This window comes from Medicago sativa, chromosome 4 (genome assembly GCF_051527215.1).
Source record: "Medicago sativa cultivar Bolivia chromosome 4, Bolivia_mono, whole genome shotgun sequence".
In the NCBI taxonomy this organism is placed as follows: domain Eukaryota; kingdom Viridiplantae; phylum Streptophyta; class Magnoliopsida; order Fabales; family Fabaceae; genus Medicago; species Medicago sativa.
Genome location: NC_140752.1, coordinates 10011864 through 10025702, shown reverse-complemented (window position 1 = coordinate 10025702; position 13839 = coordinate 10011864). Strand labels below are relative to the sequence as shown.

The 13839-nt window shown below is 33.7% G+C and overlaps 2 protein-coding genes across 3 annotated transcripts; one reads left to right on the top strand and one right to left on the bottom strand.

Moving 5' to 3' along the window:
• The first annotated feature begins 6108 nt into the window (after window positions 1–6108).
• LOC146926168 (F-box/kelch-repeat protein At3g23880-like) lies at window positions 6109–7602 on the top strand. Its single transcript, XM_085758546.1, has one exon. It carries the CDS (start codon window positions 6109–6111, stop codon window positions 7393–7395), a length of 1287 nt encoding a protein of 428 aa, XP_085614672.1. The 3' UTR covers window positions 7396–7602.
• Window positions 7603–8603: 1001 nt separating this feature from the next.
• Window positions 8604–10821, bottom strand: LOC146926167 (F-box/kelch-repeat protein At3g23880-like). Of its 2 annotated transcripts, XR_015034038.1 has the most exons (3): window positions 9465–10821; window positions 9223–9291; window positions 8604–8903 (listed from the first exon to the last, which is right to left on the bottom strand). XR_015034038.1 is itself a non-coding variant. In XM_085758545.1 (2 exons), exon 1 carries the CDS (start codon window positions 10764–10766, stop codon window positions 9474–9476), a length of 1293 nt encoding a protein of 430 aa, XP_085614671.1. In that variant the 5' UTR covers window positions 10767–10821; the 3' UTR covers window positions 8604–8903; window positions 9465–9473. The 2 variants fall into 2 exon arrangements, 1 of the variants encoding a protein (XP_085614671.1); XM_085758545.1 differs by lacking the exon at window positions 9223–9291.
• Window positions 10822–13839: the final 3018 nt, after the last annotated feature.

The window sequence follows — 13839 nt, the reverse complement described above, 5'->3', positions numbered from 1 at the left end:
TAATTTGGGTGGTTTGTTACACAAGGCAGAAACGTGTCACGATTTACTTAAATCGTGCCACGATTTTAGGGGCAGTTGTTGCCTATTTAAGCTAAAGACTATTCTGAAAACAAGGGTTACGAATTGGAGAGAGCAAAGTGCAATTTTGAGACCTAAAGACGGCTAGGAGGGCGATTTCTTCAACCTTCTATCAGTTCATGTATGTTTTAATTCCACTATTGACTATGTTATTTGTAAATTCAATTATGAGTAGCTAAATCTCTTAGAGGTTAGGTCTAAGATGATTTCGTGTAACCCTGATTGAACCATGTTGCTGTGAAACTCTATTTATTATGAATGACAATCTAGTTTTTATTCAATTCAATTGTTCTTAATGCTTTTTATATATTGACACCATATAAACATGATTTCGTGAGAATGAATGACTACTAACCATAGCTTTCGACTTAGACCTATCGTGGAACTAGAAAATCATTCATAAGAATAGGTGTAGTATATCAATTAGAGGAACATAGATGATTCGAAAGACCTGATCTCATCTCTCTACATATTTTCTAACCAAGTCTATATTTTCTAACCGAATCTTTATTTTATGTTATTTAAATTTATTCAATCAAATCAAATCTATAAAAATCATATTTTGCAACTGAATTCTAAATATTTACTTTATTGCTAAATTGAGATTAACACAATCCTCGTGGATACGAACTTATTTTATTACTTCGATTCATTTTTAGTACACTTGCTAAAAGTCTATCATTGGGCCCAAAGAAAGGTTTGACCCACTTGGAGCAAAAAGACCCATAAGGAATAAAATATCTCATTCAAATCACATGGCTTTTTTAGGCATGGCATCACTAAAGGAAAATAGGATGGCGTAATCAATGTCACTTCTATTGAATAACAAGCAAACAACTCACTAACAACTGGTTATCTCTCTCGCAAGCAACAAACAGTGCAAGCAAGGCAAGCAAATCGTACAGAACATTCTGAGATCATTCTGCCTGTTTTAAAAAAGAAAAGTGAAATCAATTGAGACTTTGGACATCTATCAAAAACGTGTCTAACAACTCTATTTTCACTCTTGATCACCAAGGCACTCCTCACCTATAAATACAAGTGGTTTTGAAGGTTGAAAGTAAGAGTTTTGAAAGCAAGTATTCTCTCAAGTGAAAATCATCACTACATACAAAGCTCTTCACAAACAAAGCAAATTTCAAGCTCTCTCATTATATCTCTTGGTTATGCAAATCTCAAACAAGTGTTGAGAATTTATTTGATCCAAACCTAATCTCATCTTACAAAGTGTATTGTAATTCTTAAGCCTATCCGTAACGATAGTTTTAGAAAGAAGTGTAACAACCTTTCTTGTGCGAAAGCAAAGCATTGTAGAAGCCTACTGATGTTGATAATACAGGGTGTAACGAATTGATCTTGTGTGATCAAGACATTATAGTGCTAGTTAGAAGTTTCTGTTAGCAAGACAACTATAGTGGATAATCTCACACGCGGTGTGGGGACTGGAAGTAGCTGGGTTTGGTGAACCAGGATAACTCTCCTGTGTTATTCTTCTCTCTCTCACTCTCCCTCTCTCTCTCTCTCTCTCTCTCTAAAGTTACACAATACACACACTATTACACCTATATTAATATTTATTAATCTTTAGAATATTTTGGTCCTAATTAATCACTATCAAATTAATCCAGAGTTCTCTGGTCCCTAATTAATTAATTAATATTGTTGCATTATTTTATACTGCCTCCAGAACATTCTGGTCCAAGATAAAACAACTGCTTAAATATTTAGCGTTTAAATTCAGCTTATAATATTGTTTTATCATTGTGTCTTTTATTAATCATTTTTCAGAACATTCTGGTCCTTGTTAAAATAATCTTATATTTTAACTTAACATCATTTTTCTCATTCTGCTTATAATCATTCTCCATAACATTCTGGTTCAATCAATTAATTGTTATATACTCTAATCTTGTTGAACTAACATACACCAAGAACTCTCTTGAGTATATAAATCTAAACATAAGTTTTCAGGAATAATTTTAAAATGGTCACAATTCAAACACCCATTTCTTGCGACATTTATTGCTATTTCAACGGTAACAAGTGAAATGAATTCGACTGTTAGTTATGACCTATTTGGAATGATTTTGATGATCAGAATCCTTAGAATAAGTCAATACGACAAACTATCCCTACAAAAATCTAGTCAAAATGAAAGGACATTCATTCGTCGACTAAACAGTATCGAATTGAATTGATTCGACACTTAGATATGACCTAGCTTGAATGAGAATGAATAAGGAACTCAAATTTCAACAATCAAACTCTTTGGTATAAATCGGTTTGACAAATTATCCTTTTAGAAACCTGTCAAAATGAAATTGTTTGTTGACATTTGACAAACCTCTACTTTACCATTAAATTCTATGAAGCACGGACATGGACAAAACATAGACACTGCCACATCAACACTGATAATAATTTAAAAAAATTATATAATTTAATGTAATTATATGTGTCGGTGTCATGTCGGACACCGACACATTCGTACTTCATAGTATATACTGTGATTTTCCAGCTAGTTATTTTCACATTCTACCAATTCTGAAAATTTGCATGGAGCATATAAAAAACATTATCCTCTTAACCGCATCAAATAGACTATAGTCAATAGCGCACGGAGCATTATATTGAGATCGATAATCATCAACGTAAACAAACATTAGAAAGTTTTCACATAACAAAAACCATGACAATTACTCAAAAACTTAAATTAAGAAAACCACATATGAAGTTTTCATATAACAAAAGCTCACATGTATCGAAAACATTTTTTTTAAGAAGCATTTGAACTAGAGTTGATAGACACATTTGAAAATTTGAATAAACAACTTACATAGTTTCGATTTATTAAGTTCAATTGCAGATTCATGCATTAATAGACATGTAAGTAGCCATAAAAACACTACGAGAGAAACAACATTAGAAAATCATGCAAATTTTGAAGTAGAAGATGATTCAGCTTGGCGACAGAAAGAGAAAGGGAGCCGCGAGTTACTCGGATGAAAGAAAATTAGGACATTTTTCAAAAGGATTAGAGGGAAGAAATGGGTTGAGTGGAGAATAAAGAGGACAAATCTGATTGATGTTGAAGAAGATGAATCTATTGTGTGCGTGACACCACAATTAAGAGGATTGATATTAATTAATGAATGGGGTCAATCTGAAAATAATAAAAGTATGAGACTATAATCTATAAATGACGTTTATAAATGTGAGAGGTATGGATTACAGTTGTCCATTTTTAATTGGTTTGGGCAATTTACCCATCTCTTTGCCAAGGCAATTTAGAAAAAACCTCTGAACTTCTATACTTCATCCACACAGAGAAGTGGTCAGGCTAATCCATGTGGTATATGTTAGACTCATTTAAACTAAAATCTCTATTTTTTTTTTCTATGCATCATTTATAATGACATATCTTACATATAATGAAGGAAAGAGTGGCACAACAGTAATTGAAAAAATATAGGCATGGTGAAATGGAAGTATGAGTAATCAATGTAGACTAACAAACAAAAACCCCATCCAAATTTAATTAACAGTCATTGCAAACCATAAGGGAGTGCACAGAAAAGCAAAAGGATAGGAAACAAAGACATACATAAGACGGAATACATGAAAACATAAGTGGCGAAGACGCTAAATACGACATCAATGGGAGTTACTATATCCCATGGTAAAACAAAAAACACACCAAAATAAGTTACAGAACAAAATGACATAATACATGACAACTAAATCCAAAGAACAACCATGCATTCATATTCAGTCTTCAATCTTCAAGCGGCGCAATGTTCGCTTGTTAGTGGTTGAGGGATACTTTTACTATAAATATAGACCTTATATCAGAGTAAACTTTGAGAGTAGAGGGGGTTGAAAACAAGGGTTTAGAAACAAACAACAAACTAGGGTTGTAGAGATATTTCTCTAAGCCGGAGACACTAGGGTTGTGGTTGATTCACCTTGGTCATGGGAAGAGATTGGGACTTTGGGTAGAATTAGGTTTGAAGACTTATTCTTGCAACCCTAACGGAGGGCTGCTCTCTCCCTCAAACTAGGTCAGTATTGTACCGAACTAGGTAAACAAATTTCGTGTTTCTTTCTCTCGTTTTTTTTTTTTACTTTTGCTTGTGTTTATAATTGTTCCCACGTTGATATTGGTTGCTTGATTATTTTTGCTCCACATCAAGTATTTTATTGGTGTGATTTGTCTACGAATTCACAACAATATGTTTAGGAGGTTTGGTTTTGATGACAAAGGGAGAGGTTGGATGAGAGCTTGTGTGTTTTCAAGTTTGTTGGGAGAGGGGTTATGATCTTTAGTGAGGAATGCAATGGAGTTACGTTATTTTAAAGGATTCCGGATAGGTTATTCTGAGGTTATTGTCTCCCAAATCACTTTATTCATTGTCTATGAAGGCGATCCTTAGATGGTTTAAATTAATATTTGATTTAAAGGTAAATTTTACAAAAAGTAGGATGTTTGGAATCAAAATGGCAATCTCCCTTTTATCTACCTTGTCTTACCGGTGCAAGTAAATTAAAAAAAGACTTCAACTTGGAGTTCAATGTTGGAAACGGTAAACTGGATGCTAACCTCTCTGAAAATTAAGTATAAGTGTCTTGGGGGTATGGTGGTGCTAATTAATGTCATATTGGGTGTTATCCCGTATTTTCTCAAAATGCCAAAATTGTGTGTTGAGTAAAATGGAAAGGATGCAACATATATTTTTGGTGTGGCAGGAGAGAAGAAAAAATATTGTTGGGCAAAGTACAAGGATGCTTGTACGCCAAAATCAAAGGGGGGGGACTGGGGTAAAAATATGTAAGTCTTTTCAATCGGGATGTTGATGAGTCCTCATCATGTCATGTATTAAAGGGTTTTATCGAGTTTTCTTGCTACTTTATTCTTAGTTTTTAGAGGATTTTAGAGTGAGTTACTCATGGTTTTTCAGGAAAAGTCAGTCTTGTATAGAAAATAGTCTTTGTAAGTCATTTTACTTCTCTAACCAGACGACTTTGTAGGGGTCATGGTCTTTTTGGTATTTTTTGACAGATTGATCCAATTAGATGACTCTTGGTAGAAGTTACAAAGGTATTTATACTTGTTACAAGACACATAAAAGGTTGCAATATTTAGGAACTGAAGAATTGAGAACCACAAAGAGGATTTCACTTTTCCCTATGTGTTAGGCACACAAGGCCATGCACGAGGCGCATGGAAGGTGAAATTATCCTGAGCTTATGTCAACATGCGCGAGGCAGACAACACCATGTGCGGGGCATGTAAAAGACCAAACATAGGATGACATCACATTATTTAATGACACACGTGAGGCATATGGATCCATGCACGACCTGCAACTTTTCTATATAGCGCTAGTTTCACCTAGAAGCTAGGGATCCAAATTTTGACGGCTCTGAGGTGTAAGGTGTGATCCATTAACCCTAAGGTGACATTATTGAAGGCTTGGAAACAAAGTGGAAGATCTACACCACTGCGAATGTATCTTTCTCTTATCTTTTGAATTATATTGTTTGTTATCATTATCATGTGTAACTAAACTCTTATAGATTATGATTGAACGAGGAAACTTTACGGTGTATGTGGAAACACATGATCCATGAGTCATTTTCTTAATGCAATTCAAACTATGTTTACTTGATATATCTTGTTTTTTATGCTTTTCAACTTTTGATCAATTTAATTTTAATCGGTTGTAGGTTATACCTCGCTATTAATACTAGGTTTTCTAACCATACCTAGATATATTATTTGCTAAGGTAGTTCACCTAGACAAATTCGATTAATTAGTATGCCCTTTTTTTAACGGCCTATAAATAATAGAATCGTCAAATTTTATTTTGTTTTCATCTTTAAAACAATTTTTAAAAATAGAATTGCCACTGAGAGAATTTCTCAAAGTCAGCATAAAATATGGATCCTGTCAAAACTTGCTTATAACTCAAGATCATATAACTTTTATGATATATTACTTTAAAGCATTGCTACAACAACTTTAAATGATGTCTCCAACTCCGTCATCCATGTTCTTCTTCCCTAACGAGCTCCTAGTAGAAGTCCTTTCGTTACTTCCCGTAAAATCTCTAATTCGATTCAAATGTGTAAGTAAATATTGGAACACTCTCATTTCGGATCCTTCCTTCGTGAAATTGCACCTCAAGAAATCAACAACACGAAATCCGCACTTGACACTATTTGCGAATCACATCAAACGTATCACCGGAGCGTCCCCTAATGGTAGTGATGATGAATACGACGAAGATTACAGCATCGTTCCATACCCTATATGTCATTTACTACATAAACCGTCGTTTACCCTTTCTGTTGATCCTTACTATTGTTTAAAAGACAAAGGATGTTCTCTTCTTGTTGGTTCCTGCAATGGATTGATATGTTTGGCTGGTGAGTCTCATACTGATGCATATCAAGAGTACTGGCTCCGTTTATGGAACCCAGCCACTAGGACAATTTCCGAAGAATTAGGGTATTTTCGTTACTTTAGCGTGAAACATGAATATTTCCGATTCACGTTTGGTTGTGATAATTCAACTGGCATTTATAAAGTAGTTGCGTCATGTTACATTCGTGATCAATTGACCAGCGAGGTGAGAGTTTTCAGTTTTGGTGATAATGTTTGGAGAAATATTGAAAGTTTTCCGGTTGTTCCTCTTCGAGTGAGCCTTTATAAACTAGAGAATTACGGCTGTGATGGTGTGTTTTTAAATGGGACTTTTAATTGGTTGGCTGTTCACAGTAACATCGAATATAGTTGGCTTCAAGTGCAGGATTTTACAATTCAGCAGTTTGTTATTGTTTCGCTCGATCTGGGAACTGAGACATACAATCAATATTTGTTGCCTCGGGGTTTTGATAAGGTACCGCCTGCAGAGCCTTATCTTGGTGTGTTGGGGGATTGCCTTTGTTTTTCTTATTCTTCTTACAAGGAAACCGATTTTATTATTTGGCAGATGAAAAAATTTGGGGTTGAAGAGTCTTGGACTCAGTTCCTCAAAATAAGTTATCATGATCTTCAATTAGATTATGACTTTAGTAGCTATAATCTGAAGTATCATCTTCAATTCTTGCCGTTGTTTCTCTCTAAGGATGGCGATACACTCATATTGTATAGTAGTAACGAAAGAGAAGCAATTATCTATAATTGGAGGGATCATAGAGTGGAGCGAACTGGAGTTACCGTGCATAAAACTATTATTGATAATGAAAGTAACAATTATTTATGTTGGGAATTGGCCACGGGTTATGTTGAAAGCTTAATTTCAATCTGTTGAAAGTAAGTTCTTCTTCATTGGTTTTACTTGTTAGAATTTATGTAAATTTATATATGTTGTTCTCGCATTAATAGATTGTGTGAATATTTGGTTGACTGTGTTTTAAAATGATTATCTATCGGCTATCGTTAACGAGTCGACAAACAGTCTGCCTCTTGCTAGCCTTAATTATACGAACAAAGTTGAAGTATGAAACACATTCCTGGATATGGGAGAGCAGTACATCATTTGAATTATGTACAGTATATGATACTAATGAAGGAATAATAATGCATGAGACCATGTGCTAATATTGATGTGTGTTCGGAACTGATGTATGTGGCGGGGATTTTGATGTACTTTCAATATTTCTCCAAACATTACTGAGGGAGAATTTTGATGTACTGTCAAAGAAAGGTGTTGCACTTCTCTGCAATCAGTGCATAATTGTCTCAATTGGATAGAGGACTAATATGTATTTATTTGAATTTATGTGATGGATAGAGATTAGCAATTATGTGCTATTTTATTTGCTTGCTATGTTGCTGGTGGAAGAAATTATCCAGAACAACTTCATTATGTTTTTCATTCATGGAGGAGGAAAAGAATACGATGTTGGAGATATTACACAAGATAGAATGTGAAAGGAAAGTCAAAAAGCAAGATCATTTGAGAAGTTCATCTGTGATTTCGTTTTGATTTGAGCAGTTTAAAGCAGTTAAACCATGAGTCCATGACACATAGGTCTTGTAAGTTTAATGTCTGGTTCTGTTTTTAAAACACTGGTTTTGCAAATGGTGAACTTGCATTGAAGCCTATACCTAGTTTTGACCATAATGAGAATGTTGTTACATGATTATGACGAACATAATCGATTAATTTGAAATGTCATCTTCAAATTAGAAATAGTCTATTTTGCAGCATAATGTTAGCAGCATTTAGAAATTTACATGATTTATAGACTAAGTTAATAGTTTATTCTAATCAAAACTTTCAATTTGCTAGAGCACTCACTTTCAATTTTCTCGCACTTGTGTTGAGTAATTTGGACCCCAACATAGCTGAGAACAATTCAGGGACAAATTTTTAATTTGGACCTCTGTATATAAAAACAACTTGTACTCCATAACTCTTACATATTATAATGAGAGTCATTAGATTGGTTCGGATTTGTTCTATTTATAGAGCTCCATTCATTTTCCATTTACAAGTGAGATGGACCCAAGTAATTGATTAATGAAACTCATTTTAATAAACCGGTCCCACTAATGCATCTGTTTTCTTTGTAGCTTAAAAAACCAGATACATATATTAAGCCTATGATGGCAGGAGGATCAGTCCTTTATGTCAACATGTAATCAAAAACAGAACAAATTAATCTTGATTATGGATTTTCCCTTAACGTTATATCCAATGTAATTTCCCCGGCATCTTATTGTTTTCCTCCATCTAACACCACCTTTGTTCCGAAAAGCCACATCGCTGTGAAGCATCCGAAGTACCTCTGGACAATTTCTTCCACAAGCAACCTAGAAAGATAATAGAATTCCCAAAAAGTATGTCAGAAATTAAAAATATAGAAACAAATAAAAAAGTGATAATGGAAATTCTGCCATATGATCATAAGTCAGTTGGAAAACAATAGCAATCAGCAACTTGTAGTTGTAAGGCAGTCTTCGACATAAAGGTCAGTCAGTGAAACACGTGCAAGTAGAAAAAAATATCAATCAATGCTTCAACATAAATGTAGTTGAAAGGGTGTAAACAAAATCAAAACAAAAATTGATGACTATTTCACACTTCAATTTTGTTTAAAAAAATTCTAAAGAGAAATATAATAAAGAACACCTTTTAAGGAGAATCATGTTCTAGTTCATATCATTAAGGCTGGCTGTCGATGTCTGAAAATTGCCAAACCTATTGGTTATAATTATATAAAAAAAAAATCATTAAATCCATGAAAATTGTCGACTCGTTAACAATAGCCAATAGATAGTCATTTGAGAACACAATCATCCAAAAAGCAATAAAAAAAGCGAATATTCACACTACATAAATTCCAACAAGTGAACAATAGAAGAGGAACTTACTTTCAAGTTTCAACAAATCGAAATTAAGCTTTCAACAAAACCCCAGGCAAAGTCCCAACGTAAACAGCTTCTAGTTCCATCATCAATACTAGTTTTATGCACAGTTACTTTTGTTCGCTCCACTCTATTATCTCTCCAATTATAGAGAATTGCCTCCCTTTCTAGACTACTACGCAATACCAGTGTATCACCATCCTTAGAAAGAAACAATGGCAATAATCGAAGATGATACTTCAGCGTATCTTCACTAAGGTCATGGTTCAACTGAAGAACATGATAACTAATTTTAAGAAATTGAGTCCAAGACTCTTCAACACCAAATTCCTTCATCTGCCATATAATAAAATTTGTTTCCTTGTAACAATAAGAAAAACAAAGACAGTCGCTCAACACACCAACAGTTGGCTCTACAGGTGGCACCTCATCAAAATCCCGAGGCAACCGATACTGATGGTATGTCTCAGTTTCCAAATCAAGTGAAACAATAACAATCTGCTCAACCGTAATTTCCACCACCGGATAACGATACCAAGTAATCGGGATGTCATTGTGAACAGCCAACCAGTTAAGAGTGCCATTAAGAAACACATCAATATACCGAAATCCTTGATGAACCAAACGAGGAGGAACAACAGGGAAACTTTCAATATTTCTCCAAACATTATCATCTAAACTTAAAATTCTCACCTCACTTGTCAAATGATCATCATCAATGTAACGTGACGCAACCACTTTAAAAGTTCCAGTGGAATTATCACAACCAAAATTGAAGACGAAACCACGGTGATCACGAAAACAACCAATTTTTGGAGATATATTCCTAGTGGCTGGGTTCCATAAACGGAGCCAGTACTCATACTCATAATCACCATAAGCGGAGACAGAAACTGAACGATAACCAGTCAAACAAATCAATCCATTGCAGGAACCAGCTATACTAGAGCAGTCTTTTTCATTCAATAGAGAGTGAGGATCAGTGATAAGGATAAATGACGGGTTATCGATTAAACTTGGTATAGGGTATATATTTATACTGCAATCAATCTCAGATTTATCGTCACTACCGTAAGGGGATTCTCCCTTAATAATTTTGATGTGATCAGTGATTAGTGTGAAGTGTTGATTTCGTCGTGATTTTGATATATTGAGATGAAATTTCACAAAATTGGGATCGGAAATGAGATTGTTCCATAGATTACTTACACATTTGAATCGAAGAAGTGATTTTACAGGAAGTGACGAAAGAAACTCTGTGAGGAGATCGTCAGAGAAGAACATCACCGACGAAGGGGTCGTAGACATGGCTGATTGCTTCCGATTCCAATCCAAACGCAGCTTCGTTGTAGTTATAGACAGACCATTTAAGAAGAAGAAGATATTTCTACTCCTTACGAGAATAAATCATATTGGGCTAAGACAACGATGCAATGGTACATAATTTCTTTTCTCACCCAACCAATTTCTCGCGCACCTCTAAAGTTCCTATTTTTTTATATTAGAATTAAATAATTTGAACCATTTTTACCATGTTTCATATTATATAATCTCAACCTTTTTAGAAAACATCTTCAAATTGTTCTGGTTACTATTCTTGTTTGAACATAGTTCGAAAAATATTATTTAAAAAAGGCTTAAATGTGTAATTGGTCGATGCACTTTGACTATATTTTGGCATCAGACTCTGCACTTTTTTTGTTTGGCATTGGTCCTTGCACTTTGAAAAAATTGCAATTGGTCCTTCTGTCAAGTCCAAGTTAAAAAAAATGACAAAACTAATGGTGTGCCACGTGGACCAATTATTACACGCCATGTGGCACACTAAAAGACAAACTTTTCATAATTAAAATATTCCAAAGTTTTGGTATTAGTCCCTGCACTTCAACACCTTTTGATATTGGTCCCTGCATTTTGGTATTGGTCCTTAAACCCTTTATTTTTTTATTTTGATTTTTGTAATATCTTCCAATGGTATTATTATGTTTATTATTGTTTTGTTCATTATTTTTCTCAAGCATAATTCTAAAAAAATTCCCCAAATAAATTATAAAAAATAAATAAAAAATCCTTTTTAGAGAACGGATAAGATTTAATCTATTGCATCTTGTGCTCAGTCGTGTGGTAAGTAGGCAAACACAATAACACGAAAAGGGAAAAAATATAAAAATATTTCGTGAGGTTAGCCGTCAAACATGTAAATTTAGAATGATGGTCGTGTTGTAATTTTGAGTTATTATTAAATATCTAAGTAGCTATTTATTACTAGGAAATCATTTTTGCATTTTTCTCCTCTAAGAGAACCTTAAATTATCCTCCCTATCCATCTTATGTTAAAACATACATTATCTTCCCTTGAAAAGTATATATATATATATATATATATATATATATATATATATGGGGTTTGCTAGAACACACCCACTAGTTTTTATGTGGGAGTGTTTTAGCAAGTTATAACTAAAAAGTTAATAAATACACCTTAAGGTGTATGTTGCTATAACACACCTTCTAACAAAAACAAGTGGGTGTGTTCTAGCAAATCCTATAGGGGTTTGCTAGGATACACCCACTTACTTTTTAGAAGGAGTATTTTAGCAAGTGAATAACTAAAAAGTGGTTAAATACACCCTAAGGTGTAGCTTTGCTAAAACACTCCAACATAAAAACTAGTGGGTGTGTTCTAGCAAATCCCTATATATATATATATATGTGTGTGTGTGTGTGTGTGTGTGTGTGTGTGTGTGTAGAGGATGTGTAATATAAGAATGAAAAAATTATACTCCTTAATGACTTTTGTTGTTCAATGTCAAAATCATTTTTATTTTAATCCGTAACAAGCAAACTCATATAGGGCTGACAATGATTTTGGGCTGACAATAATTTTCAATAATAATTACAAAATATTTATAGCCAAATACGATAAAATAAACACACCGTTAAACGCGAAAGAAAAGTGGAAAGATTAGCGTGTTAAGTTCTAATGATGCTAGTTTATTATAAAAATCATATGTGAAACAAATGTTTGTCACTAGTAGTGAGTAAGTTAAATTTATCAATCTTGGTCCTCATGCTTCCGTGAGATTATAGCTCAGTTGGAAGGGACACTGTATAATATATACATGGATCAGAGTTCGAACCCCTGACATCCACTTGTTCACTTAAAAAAAATTGAATTTCTAGCCACTAAACTACTAAACCAATTTTTTTTATTAATTTTATGATATTTTTTAAAATAAAAACGAGAATAATTATAATATACTAATCTATCTATTATAATTTATTAAATTAACTCCTCAAACTTTGATGACAACAACTCAACATTCTATATGACACATAATTCTAATTGTGACAACTCTAATACACTCACTAGTCATTTTAAAAACAATCTCTTCTTTTTCTCGCTTGTATGTTTCTCCTTTGCATGCATGTTGAATATTTTGCATTTTCATGTTTTGCTTGCGTTCAATGCATTTTTCCAAAATGTTACATGCCTCTCTCCATTTGAATCCTCTCAATTATTGAGTGCATTTTCCGTTACAACTCCTAAGTGCATATAATTGTTTCATATAATTACCAACCTTCTCCTCTCACATTTACCTGTTTGACATGAACGGTCAAATGCCTCAACATCAATAAAACAAAGTTCAATGTGAATGAGTTTAAATGTATTTCCAATTGTTTCCTCACAACTCACTTCCTTGAAAAGAAAAATACTATTATTCACCACTAAGTTGAAAATATACAACTGATTGAGGTAAAATTTGTTGACCATAATGCAATGCCTAGTTGGATTTGACCGTAATACAATTGATATGCAAATAATTTAAGGTAATATTTTAAAGGATTATGAACACTGCTGTATGTTTGATAAGTTGTTTGACTTTGAAGAAATTAGATGGAGGTTGGTTTGTGAGAGTTTGGAGAGAGTCTAGTTAGATTTTGGAACAAATAGAAGAACTGGGATGTTTTCATTGTTCTGGCATAAAACCATAACGAAACAACATTTAGTTGTTGCTTAGAGCGAACGGCAGTTAACTGCCGTTCAGGGAAATGGGTAATTTTAGAGCACCTGAGTGCAAACCAGACTACCTAAAGAGCAATATTGTGAATGATTCAAGTTTCCTTTAAGATTGTATTTAAGGTAATATGATTCTTATATGGGTTGCCATGGGTTGGTATTCTTTTGGGAGGGGTGAGTACTACTTATACTTCATCAACTTATAAGATTTAGTACCACTTCCTTAAAAAAAAGATTTAGTACCACTTGTACTTAACTCTTCTTTAGTTCATGAAATGTTTGCTATTAAAAAAAAAAGACTTAATAGCAGTTTTCGCCCCCTAAATTTCACGAAGTTGTGATTTTGGCCCCCTAAAGAAA